The following is an 18,247-nucleotide window of genomic DNA, read 5'->3' on the forward strand; positions in this document are numbered from 1 at the left end:
CTGTGGTGAACCTTGCTGGAGTCAGTAGTGCCAGACAGGCTCTCCCTCAGAAACTGGCAAATGATATAATCCTTGTAAGAACGGATTGCTTGAAGATTACTTAAAAACTTGGCAGGAGGTTTGAAATCCAGAGAAAACAATAGCTATTGCAGTTTTCTCCTTCATGAGGAAATTGAAGCTTTAAAACTCCATCCAGTTTTCATGTCTTGTTTCCTCAACAGTTGTACTTGACAGTAATTGCAGCTCTTTCTAAAAGGTGGATGATTTAGGTATAGCTTTTGGGAATTTCAAACTCTTAATTTCTAATCAAGTTGTTTAAAAGTTTCTGTCTAAATAATTTTAAATTTCATTCTTTAATGACCATATATTTCATAATTATTTTGAGGATATGCTCATTCTGCTATATGAAGGCTCTCACTGACTTGTATTTATCCATTGTATTGGTGAAGGGCTAAAATAGAAATCAAAAAATTATTTGAACAGGACTGATAGGTCATCTTGCAGTAGAGGAAATCAAAGAACTTTCTACAGGTTTGTTACCAGTATTTTTCCAAAATGACTGATAAAAGATGCAAGAGTGAATGTTGTGAAGGTAGAGGAAATTTTGAGCTGAGTTCATTCTGAGAAAGGGCATGGACCAAATATTCTCATTAATGAACAAAGCTAAAATTAAGGTGAAGATAAGTATTTCAAGGCATCTTGTGTATAAAACATATTAAATAAAAATATGCTCAACTTGTCCTCCCTGGACATCACGGTAAGCCCGGCTCTTTTTTTCCATTCATCTGTCACAGAATAGTTGGGGGATCGTTTGGCTGACATTTGACATGAGGTAAAAGTTGGGTTGTGTACATTTGGCTGCAGAAACTCTGCCCTTTTCTTTTACATTCTGAGTGATAAAGAACATATTCCTTGGATACAGGATCAACTTAGGAGGTATCACTTATATTTAATCTGTAATTACCTTTGAATCATTCTTACAGACAATGTGATAAGAACGTGGACTTGGGCAGCAATGGCTCCTTAGTGTTGTTTTTTTTGGGTTTTTGTTTGTTTGTTTTTTGTTTCGTTTTGGTTTTTTTGTTAAGCAGATTTTTTTTGTGTATTTCTGTGGGCCTGTTCAAACTGAAGGGAAAACAAAGCTTCCTGAGATTCACTCACCTCAGCTTTTCCAGAAAGCTTCACAAGGTAGTTGTATTTAATTTCAATTTGGAGAGAAGGGCAGGAAATACTGAATATACTGAGTGGAAAATTTTCTACTTTTTAAAATTTAAGTAAAGACAATACTGTTGTTAAATGTTAGGAAGCAATTCTGCCTGTGAAGATGGACAGCCCCTGGCACAGGGTGCCCAGAGAAGCTGTGGCTGGCCCTGGATCCCTGGAAGTGTCCCAGACCAGGCTGGATGGGACTTGGAACAACCTGGACTAGTGGAAGGTGTCCCTGCCCATTGCAGGGATGACACTGGATGGGCTTTTAAAGTTTTTCCAATCCAATCCAAACCATTCCATGATGATGTTTTGCTGTTCTACCAGCTGCCTTTTAAGAGTATTATTCTATGTTATAGGAATAAAAAAGTCCATGCTTCTCAGAGCAACCATTTAGCTCAGTAGTGCTTTTCTTGTTCTATGTAGAAAACAGATGCTGCCATATAGATTATTATGAGATGGTAATCAAGTAGACTTGAAGTGGGAATAGAAATTTTCCTGTTCCAAGTAGATGTCTGTATAAATTAGCTATTTTTTTGACTTTGCCCACAAATTAAAGCTTTATATGGAAGAGTCTTCTGCTGAAAGAATTTGGATATATTGATGTGTCCCATTGGACTGTACAGGCATTGCCAAGATAAAGTTCTGACGTGTGTCAAAAATCTTCTCGGAGAGTTCTCTCTTGAATTTCAGGCTGTCTGGAGTCTGCCACTTGCTTTTCCCATAAAACTAAGGCTACATTTAGGAGAACTGACTTTGAAAAAGAACAATGGTTCTTATATGACTTGCGGAAAAACAGTGACCACATGCATATTCTTTAGCATAGATGAGAAACTTACTGACATTCTTGCTTTGAAATTGGTTAAGGATACTGATAGATTAACCTGTAGAAAGTGTTTACATTTTCTCTACTCCAAGATGACCTATCAGTCCTTTCTAATCATTTTTTGATTTCTGTTTTGGTCCTTCACCAATACAGTGTTGTTCCCAACATGAACATTTCACTGAGGATGAACAAAATTCTTAAGTATGAAGGACTGCTCTCTTTTTGCCTTATTCTTTCCTATCATGTGTAGATTTGTATATACATATGTGTGAAGGCATGTTGATTGTAAAAGGAATCAATTTTATATGTAATACTGAATCTATGCAGAAGTCTATTGTAGATGACAGGGCAAGTTTTACAGTTTGTATCAGCTCTTTGGAAAGTTCTGTCTTCAATATGCCAAGTTAATTTTTATGTAAGTTAGTGAGCTTTTATTTAAACAGTATTTTTCCCAAGTTCTTAATTCAGTGAGAAAAATGAATCCTTTCCTATGAAGATAAAGTCATACTTGGAAGCATTTTGATTGAACACATGGTCTGAAAAACCTCCAGCTCTGCAGCTGCTGCAGTGCAGAGCTGTGGGAACACAGCACCTGTGCCCTCTGCTGAGCTCCCTGTCCCACCCAGGGTGGAGTCCAGGGCAGGTTGTTGCTGCTCTGGTGTCCAGAGGTGCTCCTGGAGCTCGGCACTGCCTGCCTGGGACCATTTCCCATCTGTCTGTGCCCCTGACCTTCCGTGACTACCAGAGCAGGGGACTTGTCAGCCAGGAAGGGAGCTGACAAGTCCCCCATGTAAATGTGGGAAATGAAGCTGTCACAAAAGCTGGAACTGAACAGGACATGGATAAGAGTGACCGTGGCACCAGCCAACATCAGGGCTCTTCCTTTGACTTTATTTCTCTGGAATTGTTGCAGTTGCTGCTTTTGAGTGTGTTACAGCACTCTGTAGAAACCATACAATCCTTAGGGCAGAAAAGGTGAATAAATGATGAGAGGCTGAGGAAGTATCTGTCTTGAATGTCCCAAAAGAAAGTAACTTAGTTGGTATAGTTTTCCTTCTTAAAAGAAAAAAAAGTATGTTTTATTTCTACTTGTGAACAGGGTGGTGGAGACTGTCCAGAGATGAGCATTGGGGCAATAAAGATTGCTCTAGAAATTTCCCTGCCTGGCTCTTTCATCTATGTATTTACTGATGCCCGATCCAAGGATTACAGACTGACCCATGAAGTGCTTCAACTCATCCAACAGAAACAATCACAGGTACTGAGGGGATTTGCATTCCCACCTGGGTTGTGTGTTTAATGCTCTGTTTTCTTGATGACTAAGAGTAGAATTCTCCTGTCTGAAACTTGGTGAACTCTTATTACAGAAGGGACCATAATACTGCATTCTAAGTATTTATTTTTTTTTAATAGAATTAACTGATATGGGTAAGGAAAAATTTAGTGGAATATTCTTTTATTATTGTGCATTAAATAATGCAACTGAATCTTCTACCAATGTGTATGTGATTTTGGCAGCTTATCACTTAACGTGGATTTTTTTTTTGTTGTTCTAAAAGAGGTATTATGTGGATGACAGGGCTGATTGATTTTTAAAGGGATTTTCATCTATTCCTTTTCTTCTGCACTGTTTTTTCCATCATTACTGAGTGCGATGCCTCTGCCCATGCAGAGTAACAAACCCATCTCGACTGACACATTCTTCTGTTGTCTTGCCTTAATGCTGCCATGGCAGTGTTTTCCTCACCTATGCACCATGCGTCCAATGATTTACTGTTTATTTTAAATCCAGGTGGTGTTTGTGCTGACTGGAGACTGTGATGACAGGGATCATATTGGTTACAAGGTCTATGAAGAAATTGCTTCAACAAGTTCTGGTCAAGTTTTTCACTTGGACAAAAAGCAAGTCAATGAGGTAACTTTGCTTGAGTTTTGCAATCCATGAAGAAAATGAGGCAAGAGTTATACTGTAAATTGTTAAGAGACCTGGTGGTGGGTTAGGGAGCAGAAGAGGAACTGCTAAATGTTCTGGTCTTAGTATGTGGACTCTGTTCCACCTTTCCTTTCCTTCCTTTCTCCATCTTCTATATCAGGATGCAATATTGTGACTTTTATTGACAACAGGGAAGTGTGAAGTGGCGCATCTTACTAGAACCTGCCCAACTTCCCTCTGCCTGTGCCAGAAGGCTTCCAGGAGAAGAGCCTTTAAGAAAAGGAGCGGTTCTGGGCTCTGTGTAACCTAGTGGCTTTTCTGCTCAAAACAAGAGCACACATTTAGCTTTAAACAAGCATTCTGTGACCAGGCAAATGACTGTTACTCAGCCTGGACAAAAATGGATATAGGATAGATAGTGTGAACTCTCAGGTTTCCATTGTTCAGAGGGTCATGGAAGTAACTTTTAAATTGAGGTTTTCACTGTGATACTTCTACCACCCCTGCTGCCCTCCTGGTAACTGTGGTTTCTGACCCACAGCTATGAATGACTCTTTGCTGTGGGAACTTCAGTGAGTCTCAGACAGGAATGAAACTTTGGAAGTGCATGAGAAAACAGTTTGGAGAGAGGTGAAATCACATGGTATTTATCTGGAGAGCTGGAATTGTTTATAAATGTTGTAAACATTCCCCTTTGAATTCCCAGTGTAGGCAATAACTAGCTGTAGTTTTTTAATAAAAATTTACCCTTGTTTGTTCCTTCTTTCTGTCCTAAAATTCTGACAATGATAAATGTTGGAGATAAATTGCATTTTTCTACAGCTGTTGCCTAGAAAAATTGGAGTTCTCATTGGGAATGACAGAAGCTATTGGTAGTGATGTGAAGGTGATCAAAAGGAGAAACTTCACAAAAGATTTATCCTCCAAAAATTAGGTTAAAATTTGGAAGAAAAGAATTGACCTGTTTGGAAGGTTCCTGGTCTGCATTTTGCTATTATATATAAAGGGTAAAACTTCTCTGTGACACTCCATGAAATCTCTTTATACAGAAGGGGTCATCATGGAATGATACGGTCTTTAAGGGCCGTTCCAGCCCAACCAATTCTGTGACCCTCTGATACTGCCAGTGGGGAATGCTATTTTCCAGGACTGCAGTTTTAGGGTAAAGGTTTGGTTGGATTGTTGTGGTTTTGTTTTCTTCTGCTTTTGAGAGGTAGAAGTGAACAGATAAAGCCATTTATCTGCTAGACAGCACCGTGTTCTGGAGTAGAGCTGGCACAAGCTGCTTTCCTGCCTGCCTGCTGCTGCTTTCTGAACTTGACACTTCTGTGTTTCTAAGAACACCAGCTTCTGCCTGAAAGGATAGACTGCCTTGGAGTTTCGGGTAAAGTTTTAAGCAGGGGGTTTCAGTAGCTGCTTTCACCCCCTTCCAGCTTCATCTCAACATTTCTTTTGAGTAAATAATTGTAAAGTCAAAAGATGTCCTGGGTTGCAAGATATCTTGAAGATCATCTCACTCCACCTCCTGCCATGGGCAGGGACACCTTCCACCAGCCCAGGCTGCTCCAAGCTCCATCCAGCCTGGCCTTGGGCACTTCCAGGGATCCAGGGGCAGCCACAGCTTCTCTGGGCACCCTGTGCCAGGGCCTCACCACCTCTGCACAAGACCAGAGGGTGAAATTAGTAGGTGATATTTTGGCAGATTTTTTTTTGAGAGAGAGGCAAAAACACAGTCTATGGCCACTGGAAAGAGATGCTTAAACAGTGTAAGAGATTGCCTAAGGTAGAAAAAAAAGTAAACCCTAAATAACTTTCAGAAGTCTTCCACAATAGCTGCTGAACAATTTGTGTTAAAGCCAAACCCAAAAGACTCTGCAATTTTAGTAATTGTTGACCTTACATAAATCTGTGTCTGGACCAAGTGATTGTGAAAATGAGTTGACCAAATTGCTGCCATCCCCAGTAAAACCTTCTCTGTGGTTTCAGTTCTAGATCAGCACTGATTCCAAGCAGCACATCCACCAGTGGGTGGATGCAAACAAACAGGACATCTCACAGAGATCTAATCAGCTGTTTATGGGATAGCCCTCAGGCAGGATTCAGCTGCAATCAAACAATCATGCTTGCCCTCCTTTTTCTCTGAGGAGTCGATGATGTGTAAAGAATGCAGTTTATAAATGCTGAAGCACACTCACCGTTGTGGGCCTAGAGGCAGCCAATGCTGGATTGGGGATTAGGGAATAGCTACAAAGTCCCTGCCGAGTACCCTGCCAAACCAACAACTTGTTTTGTTAAAACATTTTGATTATTCTACCCCCCAAAAAACACAAACAAAGTTATTTTTAGTATATAAAGTTTCAAACCATTCCTCTTGTTCTTGCCCTTTGAGCATTAAGTGCAGAATGAAGCAATATTCTAAGATAGATACGAGGAAACACAGCAAAACAGTACTTGATACACATCCAATGCTTGTGTACTGAGAGGACTATGAAAATTTAGTGCCTTTGTTTTTACTTCTGAAAAACATGTTCTGTTTTCAAATACTACAGTTAACTTGGGCAAAATTATTGGTGATTGACAAAGTTGTGTTGGGTTCAGTCCAGCAAAGCATGAAATACATATGTATCTCCACTTACCTGCTGAAGGTAGCTCATCTAAAGAGTCTGGGATGAAGGTCCTATTTTTACAAACTCACTGTGATTTCTGTGTATTAGATAAATAAGAATATTTATCTTGTTAGAGAATCAAGGCCCCATCCCTTGGAGTGTTCAAGGCCCGTGTTGGGGCTCTGAAAAACTTGGCCTATTGGAAGGTGTCCCTGCCTACAGCAGGGGAGTAAGACAAGATGGGCTTTAATGTCCCTTCCAACACAAACCATTATAGGATTGTAATATTTTGAAATGTTGTTCCCAGTGTCTTGGAAAGCCTTTATCAAAGTGCTTTACCGAAGCATTGGAATCCTGGTTTTGAAAAGTGTTTCTTTAGGTGAGATTTCTCTGGTTGCTTTTGTGGACTCAGGGCTTAATTTGCAATACTTGCTTGGAATTTAAATGGATCACAGAATATCCTGAGCTGGAGGGAATCTTTGGAATCTGCAAGGATTGAATTCAACCCCTGTCTGTGCCCAGACACCCCAATAATCCCACCCTGTGCATCACTGGGAGCATTGTCCAAACTCTCCTGGAGCTCTGGCAGCCTTGGGGCTGTGCCCATTCCCTGGAGAGTCTGTCCATTGCCTGCCCAGCACCCTCTGGGGGAAGAACCTTTTCCTGATCTCCAGCCTTACCCTCCCTGGCACAGCTCCAGCCCTTCCCTCAGGTTCTGTTCTCATGGCATTGAGAATATTCCTTAAGCATGGGTTAAATTCCCTGTTAGGAGCAGATTCTCTATTTTCATAACTGTGTCCAGTTTCCAAAAGGTACTAATTTGGACTTGAACTGAAGTTACATTACACCACACCTAATTATCCTTCTGTAAGGAAATTCCTGTAAATGGTTGTGATGCCCAAAAGTTTGTACTGATGCCAGGGGGGTGTTGAGATGAACTGTGATGATCAGGAGAGTGTGAATATGGTGCAGTGGAAAATAGTGGGGATTTATTAGTCATTGGCAGTTCAGGTCATGTCTCCAGGTCGTTTTGATTGTTTGTGGCAAATATGAGTCATTCCTGTGTCTGATGAACTGGATTGATCACTGTGGATAGAGCTGGGAGTTCACAAGGACTGAGCTGGTGACTGGTCTTTTTTCCATTTCTTTTAGGGTTGAAGCACTTGATTTTTCTTACTTCTAACCTTTCTGTAAGAAGGGAAAAATTCCTGTCCTTAGGCTGCCTAAAAATACATCTTTCTGATTTTTCAAATAAGTAGAAATGGATCTTCCATATACAGAACATTGATGGGAGAAGAACTGAGAATGACATGGGGGCACAACTTTGACTTTGATGGAAGAAGGGGGTGTTGCTGAGTGACTTGAAAGCTGGATGAACCTCTGTGGAGAAAACAAGAGTTTGGAATTGGATGAGAAGCCTGTTAATGAAAGGGATGCTGTGGATGAGACGAGATTGAAGGGAAGGGAGACTGAAGACAAGACTGGTGACAGAACATTTAGAAGGGATGGTGCAAAAGGCGTTGTTGTTGTAGAGAAGGTATCATCTGTAAGGTCACAGGGAATGGGGTCTGGTGGTGTTCACTCGTGAGTGTTCTGCTGTAAATAGAGGTCTCTAAGCCCAATCGAGAACATCCCATTTCTGCTGGCTCTTAGTCCTCTCAGGTGACAGCAATGCAAGGGTTACACCAACACATCTTGGGTTGGTGTTACAGGTGCCTGCTGTCTATGACCAGTGTGTGTTTGAATGATGCTGCAGAGGAAGCAATTTGAAATCTTGTTTCACGCAGTTAAAGGTGTAAAAGACCCCTCCACTGCTTTTCAAGGATACAATGGAAGTGACAAAGTCAAAGTTCAAAATTACAGTATAGAATGAAGGTTTCTTGAATTCCTCTGTTTCTTGCCTTTTCTTCTCCCTTGTCCCAAACAGGCATTATCCATTTTCATAGAAAAAGGAGGAATGGTTTAATGGGAGAAGCAGCTGAATACTTCTATTCTGAAGATACACAATGTACAGCGAATGCCAAACAAAGAAAGGAAAAACAAATAGTTACAGCTGGTCTTTCTCTGTTTTCTATGGAATTTGGAGTCTCTGGAAAAAATAAACCAGGATCCTGTACCTAAGGCTTTTTGTCATAAAGCAACTGCAGAAGGGCTATTGAAAGGGAGTTGAAAGCAGTCAGGCTTAGTTCTTGTGGTTCCTAACTTTGAAGAGCTTGAGATCCAACACCAAAACTTTTCATTAGTGTGGTTTTCATATATGTTATATATATATAATTCATGTTTTATTTTTATGGTATTATTTTCTCATGTACTGTCTCAATTATATTTTTTGATGCGCATTTAAAAACATTATTAGAATATTTTTCCTCTTTGGGTGTAAGTATGAACGTAAATTTACTTAAGCAATGAAATAGTTAACCTGAAATCCCGTTGCTTTGACTGCTTGAGAAATATTCTTGAGTCTCAGAATAAACAAATGGGAATAGAGGCCATGCTGCACAGATTTTCCAGGTTTCAGTATGCATTCCAAGAAATGACCTGACAGCGGGGCAGGTTGCAAGAGCAAATTTTCTGGGGAAAAGTTATAAATCATTGCTCTATTTGCCCTTCCCCCTCTAATAAAATTCATCACGTCACGTTTTGGCAGAACAACAAAAGCTGCTGTTCTTCTGGGGGCTTTCTGTAAAGGTCCCAGAGGAGAAAAAACCTACTTCTAAACCAGTGTTACAGCATTATTGCAAAGCTCTTTGGAATGACAGGGTTGGGAAATGGATCTCCCAGAATTGCTTATTGAACTTACACAAGCAAGCTGCTGCCAGACTGCAGACAGCTGGGTTGTTCTGTTGTCTTCCATTTTTGGTTTTGATCTTGAAAAACTCTCAGAAACTGAAGTTCATATGGGTTAATTGAATTTTACAATCCATTTAAAAACTTACCTGTGGAGATGAGATCCTGGAATTAAATGGGAACTTTTCTATATACCTCATACAAAAAAGTGTTGTGTTCATTTCACTGGGAGTAGAACATTGGAATTTCTTTGGAAGCATTTTTGGGCCCAGATGTATAATTGCTAAAGTAGAACTTAAATGAGTTGGATCTTTTTGAACAACTGTTCCAGGCTTGTCTAAAGCAAACACAAGTTGCTCCCTAGCTGGTGTCACCAGCTGTTGCACAAACCCCAGTTCTCTCTTGGGCCATGTCACTGCAGGCTTTGAGCAGCACAGGCAGTTTTACTGTGATTTTTTGGGTATGCTGTTTTGCAAACATGCCCAAGCAGCTTGCTCATGCACACCCTTGGCGAGGGGACACCTGGTCAGTGCTGTCTCACCCTGTGCTGGGAGGGCTCAGCATGGCTCAGGTGGGATGTTCCTAAGAGTGGAGAGGGAATGATTAATGAAACATGCCCCCACCATGTGTTTTCAATGATGCCCTTCACTTATTTTAACTTATTTCATCTTTGCACAAAGGTTGCTGGGTATTCATACTGTAACATATGAGAGCAAGTACACTTTTATAGGAGGCTGGAATCTAGTTTCTATCACAAAGTCATCTCACACACAAACCTATGGCATATTTCCATTTTTTAAAAGATAAAGTAAGCAAGTAATGCACAATAAATCAGGGGAATAAGGATCTTTTGGGCAATGTGTTGAATTGGGTCCTAGGTCAAAGGACTTGCCCCTAGTACTGAGGGGAAACGTATCAGGTTAATTTATTGCTGGATTCTAAGTCTTGAACTGACATAACCAAAAGATGACTTTCCTTTACAAGATGTTTCTCAATGCCACCACGGTCTACTGCAGCCTATAGTCACAGTTCAGTATTACTGTGAGTCACATTCACGTTGTTACACAAACCCAATATTACTTCAGTAGGATTTAAAAATTATGCTGCAGCTCTGTGATGTACAGAGGTGATGCAAAATCATATAGTTTGACAAACCAGGTGTGTTTCTGGGGAGGTTGGGTTGGTTGTGGTGGGTTTCCCTTGGCTAATAGTCATGCTCCCTCTCAGCCACTCATTCACCCCTTGCAGAGGAGGAATTGGCTGAGGAGGCTTCTGAGTTGAGATAAAGACAGGGTAATCACCTGTTGTTGAGGGCAAGACAAAGTTGATTTAAAGAAAATTAATTTGCTGCCAATTAAAATAGATATTCAACTATTCCTTCAGGTGGTGGGAAGCAAAGACAGGTAGGAACACCTTTGCCTCCACTTGCTCAGCTCAACTTCTCCCCTGATTCCTTCTCCCTTCCCTAGTGCCATCAGGAATGGAGTTGTGGTCAGTACAGACGGGTTTCTCTTGGCTGCTCTGCCTCCTCACATTCTTCCCTTCCTTCACTGTGGGCTCCACCATGGGCTGCTGTCCTGTTTCTTGTGTGGGAGCCTCTGTGCCCTGCAGGGACATACTTTCTAAAATGTGTTCCCCTCCAGTCCCACCTCTGTGCTGTGCCTAACAGTAATTTGTATTGGGCAACAGTAATTTGTTTTAGGGGAAAAAAAACATTGGAAAAGTCCAGAGATAGCAATTACTCAGTACATCTGGATGTGAAAATTTTCCTTGTTGCTTCATGCAACTAATAATTGATGAGCAGAAATGTCCACAGGTTTGTGTCCCTAATTCCTTTTAAAATTTACCTGTGGTTGTTGTGTAGAGATGTATCCAGGTGTGCTTGTGTACTCCTTTAAACACCATGCTGACCATGGCTTTACTAGTATCTTCTATTAAAGTTGCATTTCCTTTAAGTTTTCACATTTAAAAAAAAAATCAGTATGGAATCTCTACAAGACAGTAGAGACAGGCATTTCAGCAGAAAACAGTTCAACAGCCAGTACTGCTGATAGTGTAATAACAACTATTCTTTTCTGTTCTAGGTGTTAAAATGGGTTGAAGAAGCAGTTCAAGCCTCCAAAGTTCATCTCTTGTCTACAGACCATCTGTCCATGGCCATAAATACTTGGCAGATCCCGTTTGATCCCAGTTTGAAGGAAGTTACAGTGTCCTTGAGTGGTCCCTCACCAGCAATGGAGATTCATAATCCTTTAGGTGAAGTACTTTATACTTTCTTTTGTGATAATGAAAAAAAGAGAAGGAAAAATCCTTTCTGATGTTTTATTTTTTCCCAATATTCCGTGATTTTTTTTTTCACTTGGAGGAAACTGGAAAACTTCCTTATTCTGTCCACTTCATCTCACCTCCATCTTCTTTGTTACTATTTGTCCTTGCATTCCAGATTGCTGGACATTTTTGCCTTTCATCTGTTTTTGTATTCCCTGAACCATCATTTAAGGTACACAGTGGTTGGATTTTTTGTGAGGGAAGTTCAACCACGGTCTAGCTTTTTTGAACTGAGAACATTCAGAGTCAGACCTGTCTCCCCTGCCCATCTCCAGCTGAGCAGTGTATGATAGAGAACGCAGTGACAGATTTGGAGCTAATTTGTAATTGAAGGTATTTTGAACAAATCTGTTGTTTATTATTATGTTAATGCCTTAGGAACTTGGAACAGCACTCAAGAAATAAATTCAGATCATATTTTGTATACTCAGAATGACTTTTGCCTAAGAGCATAGCTTAAATTTGAGTAGCCTAGGAAATATTTTATGCTCAGGATGGGTTCCTGCTACGTGGTCTGGTCTGTCCTGCACTGAAGCATTCTTGTTCACAGGAAAGAGATTTGCTCAAGTTCTGTGTTCAAGCCATGACAACACAAAGTCCTGGGTGCAAGTGTCAGGCTGCACTGAAGCTGTGACCCCACCTCTTTTTGGCCTTTTTCATAGATAGCTCCATGCATCTAAATCTACAGGGTTTCACTGAAATTACTCAAGGCATGTCTAGTAGGTTTTGAAAATGGGCACTGGGACATCCCTGTCTCCAGTTGCTCTTTCCTGTGCTGTAAAAGAGCCAGATGAGTTCTAGGGCTGGTGATTCTTCTTGCCTTTAGGGAGCAAAATCGATCTCTAGAGAGCCAATTCCTGCACACAATCACCCACATATAAATGAACATTTTCAGTATTCTGTCAGAGAATTACAGGGAATGTTGACTTGTTGTAAATGTCATTGACTGCTAAGTAGTGAGTGTCAAGTATCAGAAATACATTGGTACAAAACCACAATATTGTATTTGCTCTCTGTTTTTTAAAGCAATACTGTATTTACTCCATCCTGTATTTACTTCCTGTTTCTGTTTTTTCAGGCAAGCAGCTCAGTAAGGGATCAGGACTGAATGAATTGCTAAATATCCACAACTCTGCAAAGGTAGTAAATGTAAAAGATCCAGAGCCTGGAACATGGACAATTAAGGTAAAGTTATTGCAGAACTTCTATATGGTTGTCCTGTAGCATATAAGGGTGTTGGATAATGATTTGCTATGTTATTTATCATAGATACTTACAGCTGAGTCTGTATTACAGTAAATGTCCTGTGATCTTGTATTTAATATTGTTGTATACCTCTTTATGTAGGTAAAGCTGCATGATCCCAGCTTTCCTAAATAGATGTGGAAACAATCCTATTGGTGTAGATCCTTTCTGACTGAACTATTCTATTGTAGCAGTATAAATACTCTATAGGAATTTTTGGAGAGGAAGGCACTCGGGTGAGGCACTTTATAGGCAGTGCTGAATGGATCCTGCTCTGCATTGTCCCTGCCCTAAGCACAGAGGTGCTTTGAAAAGGATCATCAATTCACACACAGCCCTGGGGGAAGCTGCTGATCCTGCTGCAGAACTGCAGCCACAAAAGCATGTTGAGCTCAGCAGCTCTGGGGAGAATTGTTTGAATGTCTGTCTAGGACTGGGGGCTTATCAAACGAGAGCCATGGACTTTTTATATGGGCAGATAGTAATGGGACAAGAGGGAAAGGTTTTAAACTGCCAGAGGGGAGGGCTGGATGGGCTGTTGGGAAGGAATTGTTCCCTGTGAAGGTGGGCAGGCCCTGGCGCAGGGTGCCCAGAGAAGCTGTGGCTGCTCCTGGATCCCTGGAAGTGTCCAAGGCCAGGCTGGACAGGGCTTGGGGCAACCTGGGCTAGTGGGAGGTGTCCCTGCCCATGGCAGGGGATGGCACTGGGTGACTTTTTAAGGTTCTTTCCAATTCCATGGTTCTGTGACCAAAAGTGCTGAAAACCAGTACAGAGACTGGGCTGTTAAAAATTAAAAAGTTTTGGGTCCTGCTGCACACGTAACATGAGCCACATTGGATCCCGAGACTTTTTCCTACAAGTCAGTGCCTTGGGATTCACTTCTCTCACTTGTTGGAGGCTTCTGGGGTGAGGGATTAATGCAGCAAATAACCAGTGCTCTCCAGCCCAGAGGGGCAGTGCAGGAAGAGCCCTGTGTGCTCCTGGCTGTGTGATGTGAGCTGAGCCACTGGTGTGTGCCAGCACCCAAGTGCTGGCTGCTGGGGAGGAGTCCTGGGCTCAGGGTGGGACACCTGCAGAGCCAACAGTTCCCAACAGGCTGCCACAGGTGGCATGCACTCCTGGCTGCAGGACAGCAGCCCTGCCCAGCCATCAGGCTGCTCCTGCAGGCAGGGCTTGGGAGCCTTTTGGGGGTACGGAGTTTTTTAGGTTTTTTTTTCCTAAGCTCAGCATAATACTGTCTCCAGCTCTGTGGAAAGCATGGATAAAACATTCAAATTGATGCATTTTGGTTTGAAAAAGAAATGAAGAAAATCTCTTGAATATGTAGTTGAAATATTTAAATCTAAATTTTATGTATTTCTTCATAGATACCTGTATTTTGGGCAATTTTTTGATGTTGTTTGAAAACCAGCATCTTTCACAAATACGTGCTTGCTCTTTTGCTTATACTCATCCAGCCTGGGAGGGGAAACACTAATGTAGATAGTCTCTGTAATCCATGTTCAGCTACAAATAATGGGAAGAGAACTAAAGTTAATAATTGGAAAGAAGTCCTGTGTGATAAAACTAATTCCTGGTGTTTGCCTAAACACCCCTAGCTCCTAGACATGACAGTGAGAGATGTGTTTATTGTTATTAGGAAATGGTAAAATTTTATAAGGTTATTGTGGCCTTAAAACTTGCAAATATCCAAACGTCTGAGTAATTCATAAAGAGAGATGATTTTCTAGTATATTTTTCTGTGGATTGTTTACTCGGCTTTAGTCACTGGCTTGGTTTATTTACACAAAGATTTTAAGACTTAAGCTTTGTGAAAATGTTATTCACACCATAAACTCCTTATAGAGATGCACCAAGCTATAAAACCAGAACTTTATCACAGAGTTTATCTAGTGAAATTTTAACCAGCAATTAACGCTTGATACCTTGAGTTGCTTGGCACAATTAAATATTTCTTTATATTGTTAGCAGCTGGCTTATATAAAAAAGGCTTTAGTGGTGCTATTTCTGATGTGAAAGGCTAACTAAATAGAAGGAAATATGTTGTTTTAATCAGATAGACATCGATTTGTCATGGTGTCTAATGTCTGTCCAAAGGCTGTTAGTTAGAAGAAACAACTGTTTAATTTGATACTTACATGCAGTGATGGCAGGGGGGGTTACTCTGGAGTAACCTTTCCCAGAGAGTTGCAGGAATTTGAGAATGGATTGGGTAAAACTCCAAGGAAAGCTCAGTGGAAGCTTCCAGACACCTGAAGGGTGTAGAAGTAGGCAAGGAGGAAAAGCCATGGGTTCCTGTGCAGCTTTGGCAAGTTGCAGTTGACCTTTCTTTCTCTGCATAGAATCAAAGGAAGTAACGTATAACTACTTTGATTTGTCTTCAAGATGAAAGTTGTGCATCAGTTGTAGTCTTCAGAGCATGAAGCTTTAGGGTGTTCAAGGGTGATGTTCTGATTTGTTTTTTGCTGGTTGTAGCAGAATGATAAGGTGAGGGTACAAGGGTATAGACCAGAGGGGAGAGGTACCTGTGCACCCTCTGTTTCCCATTGGCTGGGGAAGTGAAGCATCTTTAATGCATAGATTTTTGTGTTAAGTTCTGATTCACTCACCATTTTCTAGTGGAGTTTGAAATGGTCAGGTCCTAACTCCCAGACCACTGCCATTGCAGGCACTAGCACGTGGCAAGGACTTGTGGATTTGTTGGTGTGATTTACTTCCAAGACAAACTGGCTCTCTCTGCTGACACCACAGTTGTAGGGCTGGGTTTGAAAGCGAAGCTTTATTCAAGGTGCTTTTCAGTAGCACTTTAGCCATGTGGCTCCTCTCTGTGCTGTTGTTAGCCCTGAGCTCGGTGGCTGGCTCACCTCTGCAGTCCCTGCAGGGCTGATTCCTGTGCTGGCTGTTTTGCAGACCTCGAGCAGCGGGAGGCACTCCGTGCGCATCACAGGGCTCAGCACCATCGATTTCCGGGCTGGCTTCTCCAGGAAGCCCACCTTGGACTTCAAGAAAACATCCAGCAGGCCAGTGCAAGGTTTGTTTCCACTTCAGTCCATCCTAAATAGCTTCAGGCCTCCAGAATCAAGTAGAACTCTATGACGAGCTTTGTGATAACTCTGGGGAGGGGACTTCATATCTTTGTGACATAAATACAGATATTTTTAACTACACCTCAAAATTGCAGTACTGTTTCTGTTATTTTTGGAGCTTCAGAAAAGGGCTTTGACCTAGGGGCATGGTGAGGAGTTAATAAAGAAGCTGCTTTTTCAGAAACACCTGTTGGAAATCAGTAATTTAAACTCTCCCCAGCTGGGTCTCCTCATGGCTAATAAGCACAGCTCAGCTGAGCACAATTTAGTCTTTCCTTACTCAGTAGGTAAGGGCTGGAGCTGAATGGTACATTCATGGGGTAGTGAGCCATGCTGATGGAATTTAATCTTTCAAGTTTTAATTATCTGTTTTCTTTAGCACTTAAAATAGTGTGTTTCTGTTTTTCTAGGGATTCCTACCTTCATGCTGCTGAATACCACAGGGATCCTGCTTCCAGCTAGAGTAGACCGACTGGAGCTTCTGAGTATTACAGGGGAACTCCTTAAGACCTTGCCTGTGAAATACTATCCTGACAGAAAGCCCTATGGACTGTGGAATATTTCTGACTTCATTCCACCAGATGAAGCTTTTTTTGTTAAAATAACAGGCTATGACAAGGATGGTTATCTTTTTCAGAGAGTTTCAAGTGTTTTGTTTTCTAGTATTATTCCTGGTAAGTGACTTTAACTTGAATTGACTGTTCATTTGTCTCATCTGAGTCAGTTGAAATTGAGGTCTTGTATGCTTTTATAACTTATGCAAGTACTTTCTGTGCTGTTTCCTTCCAAAGTTCTGTCTCTAGTTCATGATGGTCAATACCTACTAAGTGGAGCTTTATCAGAAATTGAGCTTCCCTTTATGAAAGGATCTGATGTGTGTTAGTAGCTGCTGATACACTTTCTGGGGAATGTTTTCTTTCTTCAGATGCCCCCAAAGTTACAATGCCCATGAAGACTCCAGGATATTATTTACAGCCAGGCTCTGTTCCTTGCCACGTTGACAGCCTTATACCTTTTACTCAGCGTTTTACTAAAAATGGAGTAAAACTGGGAGTGGATCAGTTCTTCAAGTAAGTAGTGACCTTATTTCACAATGCTGCTTCATTTCCTAATTACAGCTTATGATTTCTGTTATTATTTGCTGCTATGTGCTGTCTACATCCTGTTACTTCTAGTCTATTATTTTTGGTTCTCTTCATCAGGAAAGCTGTATTTTATGGAGATATTGATGCTATTTATATATAGAGAGAGCTACATCTATATATGATGTACAGAGGAGGGTGTACGCTCTGGACATGTGATGGGATTTATAAAGTTCTGGCCTAAATTCCCCTCAAATGTGTGCTCTGAAGTTATGATAAACTGGGTCTTAAAGTCTAGAAGGCAGATAGTTTTAATTTATATATTTAAACATTGTGTAAAATTGGTAACTAGCTTTGCTTATTAAACACACTTCTCACTCTGGCCCCAGTGATGCATAGATGACTGGGCATACATTAATTAGTGTGATTTTTAATGCCTTTCATGGATGCCAAAGAAGCACGTCCTATGACCTGCTGTAGAAACCTTCATTTTCAGTAAATCTCTCAAAATAGCAAAATGTATGTGGGATATACCAGGAGGCTCTTCAGGTTTCTGTATCGAAAAAGAATTGTGTGCCCTTTGTCTGTAGGGTGAGAGAATGATAATTTTAAAAAAGGCTAATTAGTTAAAATACTCATAGAGTACCCCTTTTAATTCTGTTAGTTAAAACCAAAAGGGAAGTGTGCACTAGCAAACAGTGTCAACAGTCTCCTGTGCAGCCCAAAACACCTCAAGAGCAGACTGAAGACTAAATTCTGCACTGCCCATCAGGTACGGCATACCCAAGTCAACACATCCTGCAGCTCCCTTGTGCACTGCTGGCAGTGGGAAATGCTGCAGCTTGGTGTGGTTTGGGTTTTAATGAGGTGCCACTGACACACATTCAGCCCCAGCACAGCACATACTTGGGCTGCTGTGTAATGTTTTCCATTCCTTAGGTATCAAACCCCACACTTCTCCTTGTTCTTCACGCATCCAGCACTGCTGATTCGGCGGCGTTTTCCTTTTTTCTGTTACAGAGCGGATGAATGAACACATCATCCAAGTTAATTTAACAAAACATATCTCAAGCCAAATATTGTTGGTCACAGTTAAATAGGATCTAATTCAGCTTGGCTTGCTTGCCTCTTATTTGTAGTGAAGTTCC

General features: G+C 41.1%; 1 protein-coding gene across 1 annotated transcript in view; it reads left to right on the plus strand.

Annotated features, from left to right (window-relative positions):
• Nucleotides 1-18,247, plus strand: part of HMCN1 (hemicentin 1) — a 164,485-nt gene that overhangs the window by 31,282 nt on the left and 114,956 nt on the right. Inside the window, exons 3-9 of the mRNA XM_021525146.2 lie at nucleotides 3,132-3,290; nucleotides 3,825-3,947; nucleotides 11,443-11,614; nucleotides 12,765-12,871; nucleotides 15,842-15,962; nucleotides 16,428-16,691; nucleotides 16,943-17,087. Of these exons, the coding sequence (XP_021380821.2) occupies nucleotides 3,132-3,290; nucleotides 3,825-3,947; nucleotides 11,443-11,614; nucleotides 12,765-12,871; nucleotides 15,842-15,962; nucleotides 16,428-16,691; nucleotides 16,943-17,087 (1,091 nt within the window). The remainder of the gene's footprint in view (nucleotides 1-3,131; nucleotides 3,291-3,824; nucleotides 3,948-11,442; nucleotides 11,615-12,764; nucleotides 12,872-15,841; nucleotides 15,963-16,427; nucleotides 16,692-16,942; nucleotides 17,088-18,247) is intronic.

Source organism: Lonchura striata, chromosome 9, assembly GCF_046129695.1.
Source record: "Lonchura striata isolate bLonStr1 chromosome 9, bLonStr1.mat, whole genome shotgun sequence".
NCBI classification, from domain to species: domain Eukaryota; kingdom Metazoa; phylum Chordata; class Aves; order Passeriformes; family Estrildidae; genus Lonchura; species Lonchura striata.